Source organism: Urocitellus parryii, chromosome 4, assembly GCF_045843805.1.
Source record: "Urocitellus parryii isolate mUroPar1 chromosome 4, mUroPar1.hap1, whole genome shotgun sequence".
Classification (NCBI taxonomy): domain Eukaryota; kingdom Metazoa; phylum Chordata; class Mammalia; order Rodentia; family Sciuridae; genus Urocitellus; species Urocitellus parryii.
The window spans coordinates 210,513,388-210,533,657 of NC_135534.1; the positions used below are offsets into that span (position 1 = coordinate 210,513,388).

The window sequence follows — 20,270 nt, forward strand, 5'->3', positions numbered from 1 at the left end:
CCTCCAGCCCAGGGAGGGGCCCCATCTTCCCTCCAGCTGCCAGCATACTTGGGGCTCTCCCTCAGGTGTTGGACGCTGCTCTCTGTCCATCTTGAGGTCCCAGAAAGGCTTGGGCCTGGCTCAGCCTGTGTGTCCCTCCCAGGGCTCCTGTGTCTGTCATCTGTCTTAAGATGGCCCTCTCAGCCCAGCATCCCTGAGAGGACTGTTGTCTCTGCCCCCGTAGCCCACAGTGCCCATGCAGTGACCTCACAGAAGACCCCTGTGCTGGGCCGAGGAAGGGTTCCATCAGGGGGAATCCTCTCCCACCTGCTGAGCCCCAGGAGTGGCCCTTGGCTGAGGCCAGGCAGCCCCACCATTCCCACTCCCTGGTCTCCCTTCTCAGTGGTCGAAGGTGTCATCCTGCTGTGGCCTCCTTGTCCCTCCTTGTCCCACAGCCCCTGGGACCACACCCCTCAGTTCAGAAGGGGTTCTCACACAGGAGAACTGGACGCCACAGGCTCCTGAGCAAAGAACACATCCACGAAGGATAGTCCCCAGTCCCCAGGGTCCCTCACTGCTCTGAAAGTTAGGAAAAAAGCAAATTCCCCGAGGGGCCATTCCGTGGGCCCCAACGCTGCATCCGAGAGGAGCTGGGGCCCTGTTAAGGAGGGGCTCAGAGGCCAGCGCCCAGCGCCTCACCTCCACCGTCCCCTCGGCCGTCTTCAGGATTTCTTCTTTCCCCAGCACCTTGAATTTTTTGTTTTCAGTCAAGAATAAAAATTGTATTGACGTATGTCATCCATGAGTTTTAAGTTTGTGTACACCGTGGAGGGCCTAATCCGGCTAACCAACACAAGCATTACCTCACTGACTGTCATTTTTCTCTGGTGACAGCACTTAAAATCCATTCCCTTAGGGCTGAGGGGCAGCTCGGTGGTAGGTCCCCAAGAACCTGGGTTTGAACCTCAGCACAGCAAGAATTAAAGAAGATGCCACCCCTGGGGTTCGAGATCACAGTGCCACGTCGCTGCTGGAGTCCCCGCCTCGCTCCATATTTCATGGGGGTACTCCTCGGGTCTAGCTGAAAGTTTGTGTGCTTTGACCAAAGTCTGCAACCTCACACCCTCCCACTGCACGGCTCCCTCTCCCTGCTCTGTGAGCTGGACTCTGGAGCTCTCCAGGGCAAGGGCTGCACCTGGCCTCTCCCTGGCCAGACCACTTCGTGTAATGTCCTCCAGGTCCCCCCGAGTCGCCATGAACCCCTTGTTGGAATAGCACCCCACTCTTCCCCTCCTGTTCTCCTGTGTGCCGCGCTCTCTCCACCTGTCTGAGCTTGGTCCCTGAGCTGGAGCCAGGCTGGGGCAGTGCAAAGGAGTGAGCAGCTCTCCGCGGTGGGATCCTGAGCAGGTCCTGGCTGGGCAGCTCCAGAGACTTGGAGGTGCAGGGAGCAGCAGGCACTTAACGCTGCTGGGCTGGGTGGGGCATGGGGTGCTTCCAGGGGCGTGGAATGGCTACCAGTCCTCAGCGCATCTTTGCTGATCCTCAGCATCACATACAAACAAAGATGTTGTGTCCGCCGAGAACTAAAAAATAAATATTAAAAAAAAATTAAAAAAAAAAAAAGAATACATATGTCAGCCAGGCACAGTGGCATACTTCTGTAATCTCAGCAGCTTGGGAGGCTGAGGGAAGGGGATCACAAGTTCAAAGCCAGCCTCAGCAAAAGCAAGGCCCTAAGCAACTCAGTGAGACCCTGTCTCTAAATAAAACACAAAATAGGGCTGGGATGGGGCTCAGTGGTCAAGTGCCCCTGAGTTCAATCCCCAGTACCAAAAAAAACCCGTGTATATCTGTCTGAATTTCACCTCAGTTGATCTAAGGGACATCTGTCCCTGTCACCAACATGGAGGCCTGCCCCTGGCGCTGTGGAGCTGGGACTCAGCTAGATGGCTTCTTTCTGTCAAGGGGGGGCACAAGGACTCCCCTAGGATGGTTGTAAGCATGTGAGGATCAGTCTCAGTAAGAACAGGGCCTGGCTTGCAGAAGCTCCCAAAAGCTGGGTCGTGGGGGCTTCTCTGTCCTGCTTTTGTGCCTCAGATCCAACCGGCTCCTCTCGAGAGCTGGACAGCAAGCAAGAAATCAATTCTTATTTTGGAATCATAAAATGAATATCAACAAATAAATTATCGGGCTGGGGATGTGGCTCAAGCGGTAGCGCGCTCGCCTGGCATGCGTGCGGCCCGGGTTCGATCCTCAGCACCACATACCAACAAAGATGTTGTGTCTGCCGAGAACTAAAAAATAAATATTAAAAATTCTCTATCTCTCTCTCTCTCTCCTCTCTCACTCTCTCAAAAAAAATAAAATAAAATAAATAAATAAATAAATAAAAATAAATTATCCGCAGGCCTGGAGTGGTCTTCCTGCTGCCGCCCGAGGTCCCTCAGCTGGTGCTGGCTCCTGGTGATGACGGCTCTCTCCTTGGGAGTGCCCAGCCTGCAGCCTTGCTGTGCCATGGAGTCAGCCCTCCCTGCCAGTGTGCTGTGCTGGGACCTGTTCTCAGGGGGCCCTGGGAGCAGCGTCCTTCCAGACAGGGGGCCAGACAGGGTGGGGGTTTGGTGCCCTGCAGCCCTCCCACCAGTGGTGACAATCGCCATCATCTTCATCGACCACAGTTCCTGAGCCCTCCCGCTCTGCCCCTCAACCCATGGGGTCTGGTGGTGGGGACAAGGTGGAAGTCCCTCTCTGAGCCCAGGGCCTGAGGCCCATCTGTGGCCAACTTCCTGAACCTTCTGCCTGCCCAGGCCTCCAAGGGGCAGTGTCCACATGTGGCCTGGAGGCAGCGACAGCATGTTTCTGTGAGGGCTGCTGGGGGAGAGCCTGGCTCACTCAGCAGCCCCCACTTCCCCCCGGGGCCCACGTGCCGGCCTGCAGTCTGAGCCAGGGTTTCCGGTCATTGTCCAGAGCAGGGCTTGACTGGAGAAGCAGTGGTCCCCAGCAGGCCTGAGCGTGGGGGCGGGGGAGCTGGGCATCCTAGCTGAGTCCAGTGGGTGTCCCGAGGGTCCACATGGCGGCCTGTAGCAGTGGTGCCGAAACCCCCACATGGTGTGCTCCCTCCTGGGGCGGAGCGGCTGCCAGGGCCTGGGAGTGCCCTGCCCCCTCTGCCTGGGAAAAGCACAGGGCCACCTTCACACAGTCACCCCAGGGGGACAAGTGGGAAAGAACAGGGTGGGACCACAGTCTGGGAGGAGAGGAGACAGGGACCCAGGCCTGGAGCACCTGGCTGCCCAGCCATGGGAATCCTTGAACTGGGAGCCACAGGTGGGAAAGGGCAGGGGACACAGACTTGGCCACAGAGTGACCTGAATTCTGCTCTGGCTTTGTCTCTTGCTGCTGTGGGACTTGGGCAACCTCTCTGGGCCCTAGTTCTCTCCTGGCATGATGGTGGATGCATTTGGAAGGGGTCTTGATAGACCCCTTAGGATCTAGGGCAGAAGCGGGGGCCCAGAGAAGAACCTGAGAGCCCCAGGTCCAGAGCTGGCGAGTTCCCAGCACAGCCCCTGCCCCACTGGTGGGTGGCGCCTGGCCTTCCTGGCCCTGGCTCCTTTGTCCGGGATCAAGAGCCAGGGCGGGGAGAGCAGGCTGGGTCCGGGCTGCAGATGCTTTCCGGGCGCTGAGGCGGAACAGCTACACATTCCAGTGGGCAGCCTGAGAGCACACCAGGGGTCACCTCCTGGGGGGGGTCTGACCAGGTCAGCAGGCCCAGGGCAGACCCCCACTGGGATCTGACCCCACGGGAATCTGCAGAAAGGAAGTCTCATCTTGTCCGGCCCCTTGGACATTTGGCGGGAGGTTAGCCACTGGCCCCACAGCCCGTGGGAGCCTGTATCCTGTCCTGGCCCAAGGGCTCCTGCAGGAGAGGAGAAGCCACTGAGCCCTCTCAGGTGCAGGAGAGGACAGCTGGGCCTCCTGCCCCCTTGGGCTCCGTCTTGCAGGACTCATTCCCACCAGGCTGGCTGGGAGTGCTGCTTCCTTGCTCCTTCAGCCACCTCCCACCCAGGAGGACAGACCTGGTTCTGAGGCCAGGCAGCCGCTGCCCAGGTCACTCTGCTTCTCCCAGGCTGAAGCCTCAGGCAAGCCCCAGTCCTCAACTGCAGAAGGACACACTGTAGGGCAGGCCTCTGAGCCTTATGGGGGTTAGGGTTAGGGTCAGCTCTGTGCCTGGGCAGGGGAGGACAGAGAGGGCAGCTCCTGTACGTTCCCCACACCACCCTCTTGTGTACCTCCTGTCAGGATCTGGGGACACCTCTGCCCTGTCCCCACTAGCCCCTCTAGTGTCCCTGGGGCTTTCCAAAGTTTGTGTGTCAGAAACCACAGGCTAGGAAGGCATAGCAGGGCAGCCACTGACCACGTGATGCTAGAAACCCCTGGCCCTGGTGCCTGCGTGAGAGAAAGGAGCTAAAGTCCCTGCCAAACCATGCAGATGCTTGTTCACAGCAGTGAGTTCAGCCAAGGGTAGAGACAGGGCAAAGGCCCACCATGGACCAGGACAAGCGCTGTCACACTGGACAGTCACACTGGACACTCTTGACACAGGAGGGAACAAAGCTCTCACCTATGCTCCAACTTGGAAGGATCTGGAGACAATCAGTGAAAGAAGCCAGTGACCAAAGACCTCACACTGCCCCCTCCGTGCACATGGAAATGTCCAGAGGACAAATTAGAGACAGGTAGTAGGTGAGCGGGCACCTGGGCCCGAGGGCCACAGCTCGCTGACCCACAGCTGCTCTTGACTGTTCCCACATGGAGTTCCATATTTAAGTGGGCAGGCTGTACAGCTTCTCAGTGGAGCTCAGGCAGACCTGGAGGCTGACGCGCCCACAAGACAGGAGCCCACAGGAGCCCGGCCAGTGCAGAGTCCTGGCCATGTTACTGGGAGCCCTGGGCTCATGCTGTCCAGCAGGCCCAGCACCTGCCTCCCCATCCCTCTCCTGCCCCAGAAGATCCAGGGGCAGGTGGTGGAGGGGGCTGAAGGCCGGCAACCTGCAGCCTCCAATCTCAACCCCGACAGGATGGCCATTGGCGTGCTGTCTCCTACTCCCAGGTGCCCAGGCCAGCTTCTTACTGTCTGGACTCCAGTTTACGCAGGTGAATCAGGACAGTCAGATGGTCGCTAAGACCCCAGGAGCCTGACTTCCCGGACTGGGGCCAGCTCCCCCTGCTCCCACTAGAGGAGCTCCTGAGTTTCATGGCAACACTGCCAGGGTGCGGGGGTCGGCTTCCTGCAGCCCCGGGCCTGACGCAGTTGCCCTTCCCCTCTGGAGGGGCTCCCATTGTTCTCTGGGGCCGGTTCCCCATCTCCCCTGCACACGCACTTCCTGTTTCCTGGCTGAGAGGAAACAGAGATTTCTGGCCCCACCAGGCCTGTTTTCCCTTCCTCTCGTTACATTTTTTAAGGATATTAAAAATAAGAATAATGGGCGACTGTGAGGCTGAAAAGCAGGGGCCACCGGAGCTGCAGGCGCTGCAGGGCCACCTGCCTGAGCTCTGGGCTCGGGCCTCAGGCCCCGGCAGGAATGGAGGCCAGCTCTGCATTCTCCTTCTGTGCCCTGTGAAGGCCTGGACCAGACTGTCCACACCAGGCCTGGAAGCTTGGAGAGCACCCCCCGGGCTACAGAGACCCTCATCACCCCATCTGACATATGGGGAAACTGAGGCAGAGAAGCCTCCAGGGCCCCTAATGTCCCTGGGGGTCATGATAGCCCCACAAGAGGCACTGATGGGCTGAGGTGACTTGTGACTCCTTTCCCAGAGCCCTCTTCCTCCACTGACCACTGGGTCCAGTGGGCAGTCATCACCAGGGAGAAGGGAGCCCTGCCCCTGTGCCTGCCGAGGCTGGGGACGAGGCAGCTGTGGGTCTGTGGCCTTGAGCAGTCAGTGCCCTGAGTCTCCGTCCTCTGTAGAGGGGTCCGTAACAGCCCGAGGGAGCACAGCACAGCGCCTGGCAGCGGGAGCTGCTCCTCTGGTTACTTCCTGAAAGGCTTCAGGGTGCTCAGCTCCCAGTTTCCCTGCCAGGCAGCGTGGGGGGGACAGGATAGCTCCAAGTGGAGGCTGGGGTGCTGCCCTAGCGCCCACCTCCACCAACCTGCCCAGCGCCATCTCAGGAACTTCCCTTTCCGCCCTGGAGATAAAGTGTTTTTTCCCCTCACCCGCGACAGCCGACCCACCCACCGGCTTGTTGAGTGGCAGCCCTGCTAGGCGCAGCTCCCGTCGGGGTCCCAGTCCTGGAGGGTGCGCTGGGCCCAGCAACTCCCTTCCTGCTCCCATAGCAAGCTCTGTGAGGTGGAGCTGGCCTCATGGTTGCAGAGCCTGGCGCTGGGAGGAGCTGCTGAGGCAGGGCTGAGGACCCCGAGGGGTGACCCCAGGCCCTAGCAGCAGCACCAGGTGGGGGCTCAGCTCTGGTCAAGCTCACCCACTCAGCAAGGCTCGCATGGGGCCCCTGGGGCCCACTGTGTGTGTTTTCAGGTGGGATCTAGTGCCCACCTGGGGACCCAGGCTTATGGCTGGTGTGTGGGCACCGTCCTGCTCCTCCCATCCGACTGTCTTGCGCTTTGGTGTGCACATGTCTCGGCAGACACTCGCCTGCTGGTGAGCAGGGGACTCCGGCCCCTGAGCTCTCACCCCCAGATGTCTCGCTGTGAGAAGAGCCTTTTCACAGGGGAGGGTTCTGTGGTCACCTCAGGACATTGCGAACAACCAGGCCTCAACTGATGCACAGCACAGCTGAAAGAAAGATGGACAGCAGCAAGTGCCCCGAGCTGTGGGGCATGGTGGGCCTGCACTGTGGAGGCCATGGCCCGGAGAATGTCAGGCGCTGGTTGCTGGCTTCTGCCGCTTCTGGGGCCAGCGGCTCCCCAGGAACAGCCCAGGTGCATGCCCCAAGAGGACGTTCTATGTGCTCTTGGAAGGAGCCCCCAGGCACCAGCAGCCTGTTCCCCCAGCAGACCAAGGTGACAAGCAGTAGCTACATGACAAAAGCAGCCCAGGAGCATCTCGAGGTCCCTACAGGGCATGGTCTCCTCAGGAGAGCCGTCCCTGGACACAGCACGAGGGCTCTGCGATGGGCAGGCTCCTACGCTACCATCTTGCTGCCATGGGGTTGGCCCAGCCCCCTCCAAGCGACACAGCCAGCCAGGTGGGGGCGGTGCTTCCCCGTGCCCTGGTCCCCACTGCTCAGTCCCAGGTGCAGGGTGGGCCCTGCTCCCCCAGTGGGTCCGAGATTGATGCCCATGGAGAAGGGCTCCACCTCAGGCCCCCTGTCTGGAGCTCTAGCAGAACTGAGCGTGGCAGGCAGGGGCCAAGGCCAAGGCGGGTAGAAGTGCCATCCAAACAGGAAATGTGGCGGCTCCCCGGGTGGGGATGGTGGCAGGGGGACCCTTTCTGACACTTGGAGGCTGAGCCCACAGGGACATGCTGAGAGCCCAAGAGGAGGCAACACCACCTGGGCCTCTGGCTGAGCTCCAAGTGGGAGGACAGCAGAAAGCCGGGCGTGCGGGGAGAGGCGCCAGGAGGGAGACGGGAGCAGCAAGGGGAAGAGGCCAACTGTCCCCCAGAGTCTGCCCATGTCCAAGCTCCATCCCCCTGCCGCCTTGGGCCAGCAGCTCTGCCCTGGGCCTCTAGGCCTTGTCAACCAAAGGGGTGTCCCAGGAGGCACTGCACACACAGGCTTCTCAGACACGGCGGAGGGAGAGCTGTGGGCCCCACCTCAGGACACTGCCAGAACAACAGGCCACAGCTTCACTCCCTCTCGGACTGGCCCAGCCTAGGAGTGGTCAGCTCATCAGGCCCTCAGTGACCCCTGCCCAGCCACCTCCCTTCCAGCCCTCACGGGGGACCAGTCCCTGGGCCAGACGCAGCCTCTGATGGGAAGGCGCAGCCACGTCTGGCATGAGGCTGGACCTGCGGCTGACAGAGCCATCCTGTCCCTGAGGCCAGCTGCCGCTCCACAGGATAAACAGGAAGCCCACCTCTCCACAGCCCTGGGCTCTGGTCCCTCTTCCTGCAGCTCACAGTCTGCACCCACCGCCCCGGGTCTCACACCACCTGAGATGCCCACGCTGGCTTCTGCCAGGGGCTTGATCCGCCCTCTCCTGGGGCTGCGGAGGCCAGGAGCTCAGCGGTGAGGGACCCCAGGAGGGGTCCATGAGGCTCAGGGGCTCTGGCTGGCCCTGCCACTCCTCCCCTCTGGCCTGCACACTGTGGGAACGAGGCTGCGTCCCCTTCACCAGCAACCTCAGCACACTAACAGGTAGGCTGGAGGCAGCTGTGACAATCCAGTCCAACGCAGCCACAGATGGGGATCTGAGGCCCAGTGTGGGAACCAAAGCGCCAGCGTCCCCACCACAGCCTGCCCCTGCCTGGACACCACCCTGAGGGGGTGAGGCCCCAGCTCAGGGCTCTCGGGCCTGGATGGGAGCAGGCCCACCAGGGCCCCACCTGCGGGGCTGCGAGGGGAGGCTGGGCTGGGGTGGAGCTCTCTGCCTGCAGTGGGGGCAGCACAGGCCTGGGTAGGGGCCCGCACCGACTCCTTCGAAGCATTCAGTGATCCCAAACGGGCACCATCAGAGGGCAGAGGAGAGGGGTCTGGCGGAAGTGGGCACCTAGTGGGCACCTGCAGGGAAGGAGTAGTGGGACAAGCCAGTGGATCCTGAGACCTCTCCTCAACACACCTCATGTCAGAGCGGAGAGCCAGGACCCCCCCCCCCCTTGAGGTCCCCTGAGGGATGGGGGAGGCTCAAGGAGCACCCCCCAGGGGTTCAGTTAGGGTACAGACAAGCTTGGCATTTGGGGCCCTGTGCCAAGGCCCCTTCCCTTGGGTGGGACCTAGTCTTGACTGGGAGGGGCTAGAAGGAGGCAGAACTTGTCAGGAGAGGACCAGAGACAGGAGGGTACAGATTGGGCAAGGCCTTGCTGGCACCCAGGAGCCCAGCACGAGGTATCCAGACACGCAGGGACCCAGGATTAAACCCTCCTGCCTGCAAGCCCACCGTTCAGCCACCAACAGGGTTCCCTTGTGCTGAGTGCCAGGGTGAGGGGTGGCCTACCAGCCCTCCAGTGCTGCCAAGTACTTCCAGCCCCTGCCATCCTGGGCAAGGTCTGATGCCTGGACTGTCCAGATTGGGGGCCAGGAGGAACTGGGGTTCCTGAGAAAGGGAGGAACAGCTACTCCTGAGCAGAGCCCAGAGCAAGTCCTGCTGTCCCTCATGGCTCACCTGGGCCAGATCTCCACCCTCTCTGGGCCTCAGTTTCCCCTTCTGTATATAAAAGGCCCGGATCTAGCCAGCCTGAACCAAGGCTAGTTCTGCCCCTGGGGCCAGAGCAAATCCCTGGGTGTGGGGCTGAGGCAGAGACAGGCAGGCCCTAGAGCCAGGGGCAGAGGGGCCCCTCCAGGCTGGGGCCTGGGTCTCATGGGCCCTGTACACCGGCAGGACACCCTGGCTCTGGTGTGCAAGATGAACTCTTGGGCGGGGGCTGGGGGCTAAAGTGTTACAATGGGAATGAAGACCAGACTGCAGGGAGGCAAGCGTGGAGGGGCATGGGGAGGGGGGACTCTGCCTATCCACTCCTGAAAGAGGCCCCCAAACCCCTCTCACTTAGATTAACACCACCCACATGCCAGGAGCCCCCTTCCGCCATCAAGACCTGGTGGCAAGCACCCCTCTTACTCCCATGGAACAGGTGAGGAAACGAGTCTGGGGGACGGACACCATCTGTGGCAGGGTGGGCTCGCCTGGGCCACCAGAGAGAAGCCCCTGCTCCCTGACAGCCTGGTGCCTGCAGCAGCCCATTCCCCTGGCCATGGGGTCTGGGGGCTGACCCTGCTGATGCCCAGTGGCCCCACAGGGGATTTGCCAAGTCTCTCCCACCTCCCTCTCGGCCTGAAGTATTCATCTGGGCAAGGCAGAGAAAGCTGGAGCAAGAGAGACTCCCAGGGCCTGAGGAACAAGGGCGTCCCAGGCCTTAGGCAGGCAGGGGCTGACCCCAAAGCAGGGCTCCTGCCCCAAGGACAGCCAAGGTTGCGAGGCCCTGCTCCTGGGCACACTCGGCCCACTGCAGTCTGGGGTGTGACCTTGGGAACTGTTGGCCCTCTGCACAGTGTGCGTCCCACCTCATCCACTGTTAAGGTCTGTGTGCCCAGCCTGGACTCCCACTGCTGAGCTCGAGACCTGGGGGTAAGACCTCAGGGAATCTGAGGGGCTCCCACTTTGGCCACCCCAAAGCTCCTGCATCCTTCCCTAGCCTGCCGGAGGTCAAGGAAGGGAGGACAAGGGACTGAGAGCATATTTGGCCCTCCAGGTCCCGAGCACCCTCTTCCCTGAGCACCCCAGCGAAGTGGGTCAGGGCTTTGGGCCTCCATGCCCATCTCTAGGGCAGGGCTTACTGCCTGTGGGCAGCTCTTTCTGAAGAGAAAGAGCTCAGAATCCTGGAGAAAGCTGGAGTCTCCCCGTTCACGTCTGTCCCTCCTATCACCCCTCCCACAGCCAACCCTGGGTGGGCCTCAGGACCCACAGGACAGGCTGTTCTCAGACTGTCCAGCCTGTCCTGCCACCCCCAGATCCTTCCAGAGGGGTCCTGCCATGCACCACCTGACCCACTGGCCAAGTCTCCAGCATGGCTGGCCGCTTCCTTGGGCTGGACCCCTCCAAGTTCCCACACTGTGTCATCTGGGGGTGGCTCAAAGATGCAGAAGATCCCTCTGCCACATGGATGGGCCTGTGGGAAGGCCTTGGCTCCACATCATCTGTCCCACAGTCCTGAGGGCCACCAGCCAGGCTGCAGCTGAGCCAGAGCCCACTCTCTGGCTGCTTCAGGGATAAACCAAGAAGTCCCAGGAGACAGCTCCCCCTCCCTGGCAGCCCGCTGGCCCCTCTCAGCAGCCCCCACTGCCCCCAGCCCCCTGTTTGTTCGCTGACAGATCCCCGTTATCAGAGGAGAACACACACAGGAAGTCCGGTCGGGAAGGGCCCATCCCAATCCCGATTTACACGGGACCCAGCATAAAAAGCCGCCCTTCCTTGCCCGGGAGGAGCCTCCATGCCCCAGTCGGCCACTCCGCAGGCCGAGATGGAGGCTGCAGCGGACAGGACAGGCGACCGGCCTCAGGAGGTGCCTTGGGGTGTCTGGGCCCAACACCCCCACAAGGGGCAGGGACCATGCCTGGCCCGAGTAGGCAGCAGTGGTGGCTGTGGCCAAGCCTGGGCGGCATCAGGTATGGCAGGGTGACTCTGCAGGGGCAGGGAGCGGGCAGAGAGGGCCCTGAGTACCCCCGTGTGGGATGAGGTGGCTGCAGCCCCCGTTGGCTGGGCTTGAGCCGGCCACCTCTGGATGCTGTCCCAGCTGCAATCCCACTTGCCTTTCTGGCTGGTGCTGTCCCCGCTGAGGCTCTGGGCCAAGCCCCCACTAGTGGGTGTCCCAGTCTGGACTCCCACCCCTCATCCCTGGCTGCGCAGTGGCTGTGTGCCTCTACAGGGAGACTGAAGATGGCCTGGCTCACAGCCTCACCTCTGCCACCCCTCACGGCTTCCCCAGAGGGACCCCTGGGCTTGGCAGCAAATCTCAGCGGGGCTTGGTTCCCCTCACTATTCCTCTGCTGCAACCCAGTGTGCTGAGGGCTGGGGTCTTCTCAGATTGCCCCTAGTGGACAACACCCCCAGGGAAATCAGGGAAATATGTTGGTCTGGGGATCAGCCCCAAGGGAGGGACCCCGAAGCCCATCTGTAGCACAAATGAGCTATGTGTCCTGGGGGCACAGCCTGTGGGGCAGGGAGCAGCACCCCTCTCCTGCTGGGCTGGCTTTGGGGGCTCAATCTCAGGGACAACTTGGAGGGGTGCAATGTGGACACAGGGTGACCCTTTTGGCCCACCCTGTCCACCAAGGAAGCCTCCTGTTCTCCTCCCCAGCCCCTAAGTTAGGTAGTCAAGGTCTCAAATCCCCCAAAGCAGCACCAGGTCTTTTGGTCCCCACCCCTGTCTTTGGTGTGAAAAGGCCTGTCAAAGAAGGCCCACTGTTCAGGTGAGGCCTCAGCCCAGGTTAGGGCAGGAGGACCAGTGCAAGCACCTCTGAGCTTCCTTTTTTGCTGCATCTTCTCTGCCTGATGGGCAGGAGGGGTGGACTGCTGGCCAAGGGTTGAGCGGCCGCCATAGCTTCAGAGGATGGGGCAGGGGCCTCTCCTTCCCAGGGCCTCCAAGCCCTGCTCCCTCCTCAGGACTGAGCAAGAGCTTCCCTCTTGGATTTAGGGGGTCAGGAAATCCAGGAGCCCCCATTCCCAACAATAGACATCCCCTTAGACCCACTTTCAGAGGTTCCCAGGATCCGTGGGTCCAGGGCAGAGGCTGCTGAATGGAGAAGGGCGAGGCCTCGCTCAGGGGCTCCCCTTCAGCACACGTGCAGCTCAGAGCTGTGGGCCTTCCCCATCCATCTGCAGGCCCCTCACACCACACCCAAGCTTTTTTCTTTGCACCTGGTCCTTAGAGCCAGACTTTGAGCAACAACCCCATTTTACAGATGGGAGCCTAAACCCACCACTGTGGCTGCTCCCTGGGCAGCTCCAAGAGGCCAGTTTGTCTGGGGACCTAGGGTGGAGGTGGGTGCAGGATGGAGTCTATAGGTCTAGTGCAGGTTGCAGGCTGCAGTGCCATGACCACATCAGAGCCTAGACTCAGAGCCCCTTCCCAGCCCCTGGGCCTCAGGGAGACCAAGGATCTGCCAAGGCACTAATCCACATGCCATCTGTGACCTGCAGCCCCCGGCACCAGCGAGTTGTGGTGGCCCCCCTCACGTAGAAGAGCAGCAGTCTCCAGTGTGCAGGGGATGACGAGCTCCCCCACACCCGGTGAGTTCTCAGCAGGCCTCCAGGTGGCAGCCACAGGGCCTGGCCTTGCCAGGAGCACATTTCACCTGTGTGTGCAACCGTTACCGATCAGGGCCAGGCTCAGGGTCAAGGAACTGCCAAGGTGGGTGGGCCAGGGCCTCACACTCTTGAGATAATCAGGCATCAAAGTGTGATTATACCAGAGGCACTGTGACACTTTAGCCCTGAACACAAGTGTGGAAATTGAAGTGGGGAGGAGATGATCAGCCTAGGAGCCTCTGGAGGTGACCATGGGGATGAGGGGTCTTCAACCATAGGGAGGAGCTCTCAGTGGTCTTAACTGCCCCAAATAAGACATACTACGGTTAGGAGGGCAGCTTGAGGTCACACCCAGGACCCATCTGGGCACTGTTCTGACTCTGGGCGGGTTCTGGGTCTCTGGGAAGAGGGTCCTGATGCCTATCCCATAGTGGCTGCAGGTGGAGGTCAAATTGGCTTCTCCTTTCATGCTGGTGGGTTGGCGGCTCTGATTACCATCCTGGGGCCAACCCTTGGGCTAGAGTTAGCATAGACTCAGTATGGGTGCCCCTTGTCGCATCTGGTTTCCAGCGCTAGCGGAGTTTGGTGACCCCAGTCGCCAAGCGTTCTACCAGCTGCCAGGCTAGGGGCTCCGGAAGGACCAGGACTTGCGATGGGGACTCAGGGGTGCGGGGCAGCGCTCAGAGGCCAACTTGAGCCAAGACCCCGGGTTCTCGCTGGCCCATTGAGCGTCTCCGGGAGCTCTCGGACAGGGGGCCTCAGTTTCCCCGACCCGCGCAATGGGATCGGGGCGGCACCGTGAGCCCACCAGGCGGGGGCCGGGCTCCGCCGTGGCCGCCAGGTGGGGCGGGGCCGGGGGCGGGGCGGGGCGGGGCTCGGGGCCCCCTCGGCGCGGCTGCGGCGGCGGCGGCGGCGGCGGCGGCGCGTGCGCGCCCCGGATCGCGCGGTGAGTGCGGAGGGAGCCGGGGCCGGGACGTAGGGCGCCGGGGGCGGGGGTCTGCGGGCCGCTCAGGCGGGACCGGGGAGGCCCGGGCTACCGGGAGCGGAGCTGGGGGCGGTCACCCGGGCGACGCCGAGCGATTGCAGGGACCCAAGAGGTGAGCGCGTGGGGGCCGCGGCTGGGCCGCGCGGGGCTCGCGGACCCCACGCCCAGACCCGGTCCTGCGGCCGCCCGGGGAGTGGGCCCAGCGGCCTTGAGAAATGGCGCCCCCTGCTGGCGACCTGGCGCCGCGGCCCCTCACCCTGACCCCGGCCTGCGCCCCCCAAGCTGACTCGAGGCCTCGAGGCCCCCACACCGCAACCCAGCCCGGCTGGGCCGTCCAGGGGATGTCACGCTCCATCCCCGCTCCCACCGCACAGAGCCGAGGAGGCGGCGGCAGGAGGCGGGCAGTGGAGAGCGCGCCCCCGCTAAGCGCGTCGGGTCCTCCTGCCTCCCGCGCCCCTCCACCCTCTCCCTGGGCGATAACATCCAGACACCGCTTAGGCGCGAGGGGATGGGGCCCTTTCCCTACGTTGGCCAGGGCTCTCCCACTAAGCACCCAGCCTCCCCCAACCCTGTGTGGGCTGCGGGCCGCCAGGCGGGGAGTGGAGGTGGTGGGCAGGGCCCTTGGTTACAGTCGGAGGGGACATGATTGCTTATCAACCTGGAGGCGACGCCACCACCCGCCCGCTGCGCCCCGGGCCCCAGTGGCTGAACAGGCGAAGGGAAATGAGACTCTGCCAGCCTTCGCCTGCACCGGCTTTCTCTGGCCTTGGGGAAAGCATGACTTTCAAAAATCGAGTTTCTTTAAGCACGGTTCCCTTTCTAGACAGCCTGAAGTACCTGCGCGCTGTGGATGAATGTTTGGGGCAGAAAGGAGCTGCCCCCAGGCCAAGCTCCACATCCCCCTGCCCAGCACAGGCTAATGAGGCTGCTGGCCCACCTTTTCCTTCCTGTCCCAACTCCCAAGGACCACCTGATTCTTGCCTGGACCAATAGGCCCACCTCCAACCGTTTCCTCCCCCAGGGACCACCTCTAGGGTTAATCTTCCCTAGCCAGGTCTGATTGGCAGGATACACCCCTGTCCAAGAAACTGTCCCTGCCCACTCACAGACCCTGCCCTCCCTTCTCTCTACTTCAGCAGAAGCAGGATGTGCGAAGCTCCCCTGCCAGCTGCCTTCCCACCCAGAACCCCATGATACAGGGACCCAGCTTGGAGTTGACCCCAGCTGAGTGACCCAGGAAGCCAGCACAGGCTTCCTTTCCCCTCTGGGTGGGGGTTGGCTGGCGGCCAGGGCTCAGTAATCACCTAGGGCTGTCAGAGCAAGAAGGGCCTCAGAGACCCTCATGGTGTCTGAGGAAGCTGAGTCCTGACATTACCCCAGGCTCCACCCTGCCTGTCTGCTGGCCCTTTCCTGCCCAGTGGAGTGGGGAGGGGGCCCTACAGGGCTAGGGCAGCCCATGGGAGGAGCCAAGCCCTTGAGAAAGCACCATGTCCAGCCTTGGATGTAACTCACCACCCTGCTGGGCTACTACAGGACAGGAGGCAGATGCCCTTCCCCATGCCGACTCTCCACCCCCAGCATCACTGACTATTAATTCTGGCTGGAGCTTCTTACATTCCCAGGTGGCCTCCCCCTGCCTCCCTGGCCCCCACCCAGAGCCAGGAGAGGGCTGGAGATGGGCTCCGCTGGCATCTGCATTGTGGGTGCCCCTTACTCCCCTAGTTGTGGGCCCCGGGGAAAACTGCTCTGGGAACACCAGAGACTGCACATGTGCTTCAGACTGGCAGGGACGCTCCTCGTAGTTGTGGCCTTCCTCCCCTGGCCTCAGGATGTGCACCCTATGATGCCTCCTGGCTATGGTGCACCTGCTGGTGGAGGCCGGACACCTGCACCTGATACAGACCCCACAGTGCCCCCTACTGGCTTTCTATTGGCAGACAAGGACCCAAAGTCCAGAAGGGCTGTGATGGTGTGGCCAGTCCCAGGCTAGGCTGAATTCCAGCTCTGCCCACTAATGCCCTGTTAGCAGACTGGGAGCGGAGGTCAAGCTGGCCCCTGCTTCCTGTGACCACAAGGGCCCTAAAACCAGCCAGGGGAGGGAAGGATGACTGGTCCAGCTGGAGCTTTGGGTACCCTCAGGTTCAGCTCCCTAGCCCAAAAGGCCCAGATACCTCCTTCCCCAAGAACCCTGGACAGCAGCCTGGCTCTGGCTGGCCACCTGGAGCAGGGGGAGCTGGCATTGACCCTTGGGGCTGTCCCCCTGGTGGGAGGCCCCAGCAAGTGGCTGAGCTAGGCAGGCCTCACAAAGCTGAAGGTGCGGACTCCACCAGAGGCTTGGGATAGAGAAGAGTCTGCAGGAGGGCTAATGGGGTCCTGCTTTGTGCCCAGGACACCCAGAGGACAAGGCCATCCCTCCTGGACACACAGGCCATGTGGGGCTCCCAGGAGCTGCTTCTAGTGTGGTTTCTGGTGCTGGCTGTGGGTGGCACGGAGCATGTCTACCGGCCCAGGTGAGCCAGGGCTTGGGCCTCAGGGTGCTGGAGTGGGAGCCAAGAGCCCTCAGATCTTCCCCAAGGCAGCCTCCAAATCTCAAGGGGATTCCCTGTGGGATCTCATGGGCCCGGGGCTGGGTGGCTCCTGGCTGTGGGACCTTCTTCTGACCCTCTGCCTGCCCTGCCACAGCCGCAGGGTATGTGCGGTGGGAGTTGCCAGGGGCCCCATCTCCGAGTCCTTCGTGCAGCGTGTGTACCAACCGCTCCTCACCACTTGCGATGGGCACCGAGCCTGCAGCACCTACCGGTAAGTGTCCTCAGGACCCCAGGACCAACCCTCCAAGGTACCTATCCACCACCTGGCTCAAGAGGGACCTGACCCGAGATGGCAAGCCAAAGCCAAGGCAGTAGGTCTCAGTTGTCTGAGTCTGAGGACATCACTTCCCAGGGAATCCCCCGTTTTTCCAGGGGCTGTCCACCCATCTGTACCCTTAGCTTCCAGGGTGCTCAGCCCGCCTGCCCACCCTTGACACCATTGGCTAAAGCTTTCTGTGACTTGGGGTGGCAACTGTCTCAGTCTCTCTGGCTGTACCCAGGGCTCCAGTGGTCATCCTCCCCACGACAGTCCCTGAGGGCGTGGATGGAGGCCCCCAGGCCCCTCTACATCCGTCAGATTAACACACCAGCCTTGGGGTCCTGCGGCTCAGGACTCAGCTGCAGGCAGGGTCCTTGTTCCTGAGTTTAGGGAGCTTAGCCTGCCCCATCCAGAAATCTTGGGAAAGGGTGGGAAGGAACAGGATAGTTTGTGAGCTCCCCACTAGGGGTAGAAGGCCAGGACTCCAGAACCAGGGGCTCCTGATCCCCAGAGGTAGAAGATGACAATCCCAGGTGCCAGACCCCAGGGAAATGAAGAAGGCCAAGGTTAAGCTGGTTCTGCCAGTGACCAGCTGCAGGACCAGGTAGGCCTGCCCCTCTGGCTAGATGCCCTCGTCACAGGCTCGGGATGAAGAGGCACTCACGGGCCTGGCACTGTCCCTGCTCTGTGCCAGGCACAGCTGGGGCTTCTTCAACACTGGAGCAGCCACCTAGGGAAACCCTATGCAGTGACTCTGAATTGACATCCCTGGGGAGAGGACCTCTGAGGACACCTGGGAGTGACCCTGTTCTGGTGCTCAGAAGCTGGCAGACCAAGTGGGCAGGGTAAAGCCAGGCCTGGGCCACCCAGTTGTCAGCCCCTCTGAGCAGTCCCCACCCCTACAGCACTATCTACAGGACCGCCTATCGCCGCAGCCCTGGGCCGGCCCCTGCCCGGCCGCAATTCGCCTGCTGCCCTGGCTGGAAGAGGACCAGTGGGCTCCCTGGGGCCTGCGGAGCAGGTGAGGGAGGGCAGCTGGTCCCAGGACACTGCCGTCCCCAGGTACTGCCACCCCGGGGGGGCCTGGAGGGGGTACCTGGCATCAGGATTCCTGCTACCGGGTGACCAGCAGGGCACCCCTTGCTGCAGAGCGCCCCCTTCCCTGGCTGCTGACGCAGGGCCCTGTCACCCTACACTGGTGACAGGCCTCCCCTACCCACAGCAATATGCCAGCCACCGTGTGGGAACGGAGGGAGCTGTGTCCATCCAGGCCACTGCCACTGCCCTGCAGGGTGGCAGGGTGACACCTGCCAGACAGGTAAGGTTGGCTGTGCCTCCATGAGGGGCTGGGGAGGTCCTCTGCAGGCACCGCTGACCCCCGTTTCCTAGATGTGGACGAGTGCAGCACTGGAGGAGCCGGCTGTCCCCAGCGCTGTGTCAACACTGCAGGCAGCTACTGGTGCCAGTGCTGGGAGGGGCACGGCCCGTCTGCAGATGGCACACTCTGCCTGCCCAAGGGAGGGCCCCCCAGGGTGGCCCCAGGTCCCACAACAGGTGAGCTCACCCCTCCACCCTACTGCTGGGCCTGGCCTGGGGCAGTGGGCAGGTGGGTGGGCATCACCCTAGGTGCACTGAGGGCAGTCAGCCCTGGCCTGGGTCAGCATCACACAGAGAGGACTGAGCCCAGGTGGCTGGGCTGCTGGGCAGTTCTGTGGGTGGAAGGAGCAGGAGGCCCTGCCCCCAGGGTTCCCAGAAGGCACTGAGGGGAGGTTTCCCTGAGGCCTTGCCTCAGCCAAGAGATGCAAGCACCAGCAACCTGGAGAATCACCGTGCCTCCGCTGGTGACGGGGCATTATTACTTTTGGTACGCGCTGTGACACTTCAAACTCGTACCGTGAGTAATAATGCGCCGTCTGCAGCCCCGCACCAGGAGCACCTCGGACCCCGGGTCAGCACAGCAAGCCTGGCCCTGCACCAAGGGGCAGGGTGGGGGCTGGACGTGCCAGGTGGTCCTCAGGATCAGAGGCCAGCCTCAGGATTGGGTGGGGTGGGGTGGGGACCATCCTCTTGACCACACCTGGATCTGCCTGCAGGAGTGGACAGCATGGTGAGAGAGGAGGTGCGTCAGCTACAGTCCCGGGTGGACATGCTGGAGCAGGTGAGGACTGGGGGGGCCACGGACCCCCCTGGCCTCCCAGGACATGGCTCTCCCTGAGGGATGGTTGTGAGGCTCCATGGGGTAGCCCAAAGGCCCCCATTTCCTTCTTCCAGAAGTCCAGGGGCTCTTTGGGCAGGGGCAGTGGGACATTGGCTGGGACTCCTGGCCAGGAGGAGCTGAGCTTGGATACCCCTCCCCAGGCCATGCTTGGAGTGGGAGCCCAGACCCAGAGCCCACCTCCACTTGCCATAGCAGGTCAAGCTTTTGCTGGCCTTCCCACAAAGCCATGGGCTCGGAGACCCTTCTTGTCCCTCTACCGAAACTTAAAACCTTAGGACCAAGTGCCCAGGCCTTGGCCTGTCTGATGTCCTTCAGGTCCACCCAGCTTCTCGGCCCTTCAAGCAGCAGCTCCCTCTAGTGGCGAGAAGAGCCCTGTTGCCAGAGCTGGGGGCCGGCACTGCCCAGCCCTGTCCAGCCTACCCAGCCCTCACTGGTTCTCCTTAAGTCTTATGCAAGCGCAGGAGGGGATGGCCCTGGGTCGTCAGCCTCCTGCATCTCCACAGAAGCTGCAGCTGGTGCTTGCCCCACTGCACAGCCTGGCCTCGCAGGCCGTGGATCAGGGACTCCAGGACCCTGGCCGCCTCCTAGCCCACTCACTGCAGCAGCTGGACCGCATTGACTCACTGAGCGAGCAGATATCCTTCCTGGAGGAGCAGCTGGGGTCTTGTGAGTGCCACAGCCACCTGCCATGGAAGCTTGGGAACCATCTTGGGCCAGTGTGTCCACCATGGGGACAGGCAGGTCTGACTGTTGACACGGTCCCCTCTTCTGCCTCTAGGCTCATGCAAGAAGGAGCTGTGAGGAGCCTTCCGCACTGCAGGCTGCACTGACCCACCCCAGCTCCCCTACCTCTAGTCCCCTAGCTGGGCCCGATGCCATTCCTGGTGACGGCTGTGGGCAGGCTGGGAAGGGCCCTTTCTTTGTCCCACTGCCTTAGAAGGCTCCCAGGGAGGACTTAGGTGTGGGGTGAGGTCCTCTGCATGAACGCCCTCCCACCATGGCTGGATTTTCCAGGGCCTGGTGGGTCAGAGGCCAGGGAAGGTACGGGGGCTGCATGCCCAGGGCTGGGGACCACTGGGGCTCACTGGGCAGTCTGCCTGGACCAGGGCAGAGGCCTGTCTCATGTCTGCCAGAATAAAATCAAGACTTGAGCTGCTGTCCATGGATGGTCTGGGGTAGGAGGAAGGTGCTGCCCCGTGCAGACCCTCTGCCATGGTGGGGTTCAGGGAAGACACTCCAGGCCCACCACACCAGGCTCCTGGTGCTGTCAGGGCTGAGGCAGGTGGCCGTGAGCTTCCTGAGGTCGTGATCGCCACGTAAGCTCAGCTGG

The 20,270-nt window shown here is 62.2% G+C and overlaps 2 protein-coding genes across 7 annotated transcripts in view; one reads left to right on the plus strand and one right to left on the minus strand.

Moving 5' to 3' along the window:
- Positions 1-777: 777 nt before the first annotated feature.
- Positions 778-20,270, minus strand: part of Agpat2 (1-acylglycerol-3-phosphate O-acyltransferase 2) — a 29,657-nt gene continuing 10,164 nt past the window's right edge. Inside the window, exon 6 of the mRNA XM_026395560.2 lies at positions 778-1,562. Coding sequence (XP_026251345.1) covers positions 1,528-1,562 — 35 coding nt within the window. The 3' untranslated portion in view covers positions 778-1,527. The remainder of the gene's footprint in view (positions 1,563-20,270) is intronic.
- Egfl7 (EGF like domain multiple 7) lies at positions 8,039-20,084 on the plus strand. 6 transcript variants are annotated; one of them, XM_026395553.2, is made up of 10 exons: positions 11,063-11,248; positions 12,783-12,872; positions 16,264-16,385; positions 16,558-16,674; positions 17,628-17,743; positions 17,928-18,040; positions 18,112-18,276; positions 18,816-18,880; positions 19,444-19,606; positions 19,719-20,084. In XM_026395553.2, exons 1-10 carry the CDS (start codon positions 11,074-11,076, stop codon positions 19,739-19,741), a joined length of 1,149 nt encoding a protein of 382 aa, XP_026251338.2. In that variant the 5' UTR covers positions 11,063-11,073; the 3' UTR covers positions 19,742-20,084. The 6 variants fall into 6 exon arrangements, with proteins under 6 accessions (XP_026251339.2, XP_026251342.2, XP_026251338.2 ...); XM_026395554.2 differs by lacking the exons at positions 11,063-11,248; positions 12,783-12,872 and adding an exon at positions 8,039-8,287 and having other exon boundaries at positions 19,402-19,606; XM_026395557.2 differs by lacking the exons at positions 11,063-11,248; positions 12,783-12,872 and adding an exon at positions 8,264-8,287 and having other exon boundaries at positions 17,945-18,040; positions 19,402-19,606.

What these genes read in the sequence shown, in the direction of transcription:
- Egfl7 (XM_026395553.2), top strand. Translation starts at nt 11,074, where the DNA reads ATGCCCCAGTCGGCCACTCCGCAGGCCGAGATGGAGGCTGCAGCGGAC. An exon ending in CCAAGCCTGGGCGGCATCAG is followed by an intron (nt 11,249 to 12,782) that starts GTATGGCAGGGT and finishes TGTGACCTGCAG; the next exon opens with CCCCCGGCACCAGCGAGTTG. An exon ending in GGGTGACACCTGCCAGACAG is followed by an intron (nt 18,041 to 18,111) that starts GTAAGGTTGGCT and finishes CCCGTTTCCTAG; the next exon opens with ATGTGGACGAGTGCAGCACT.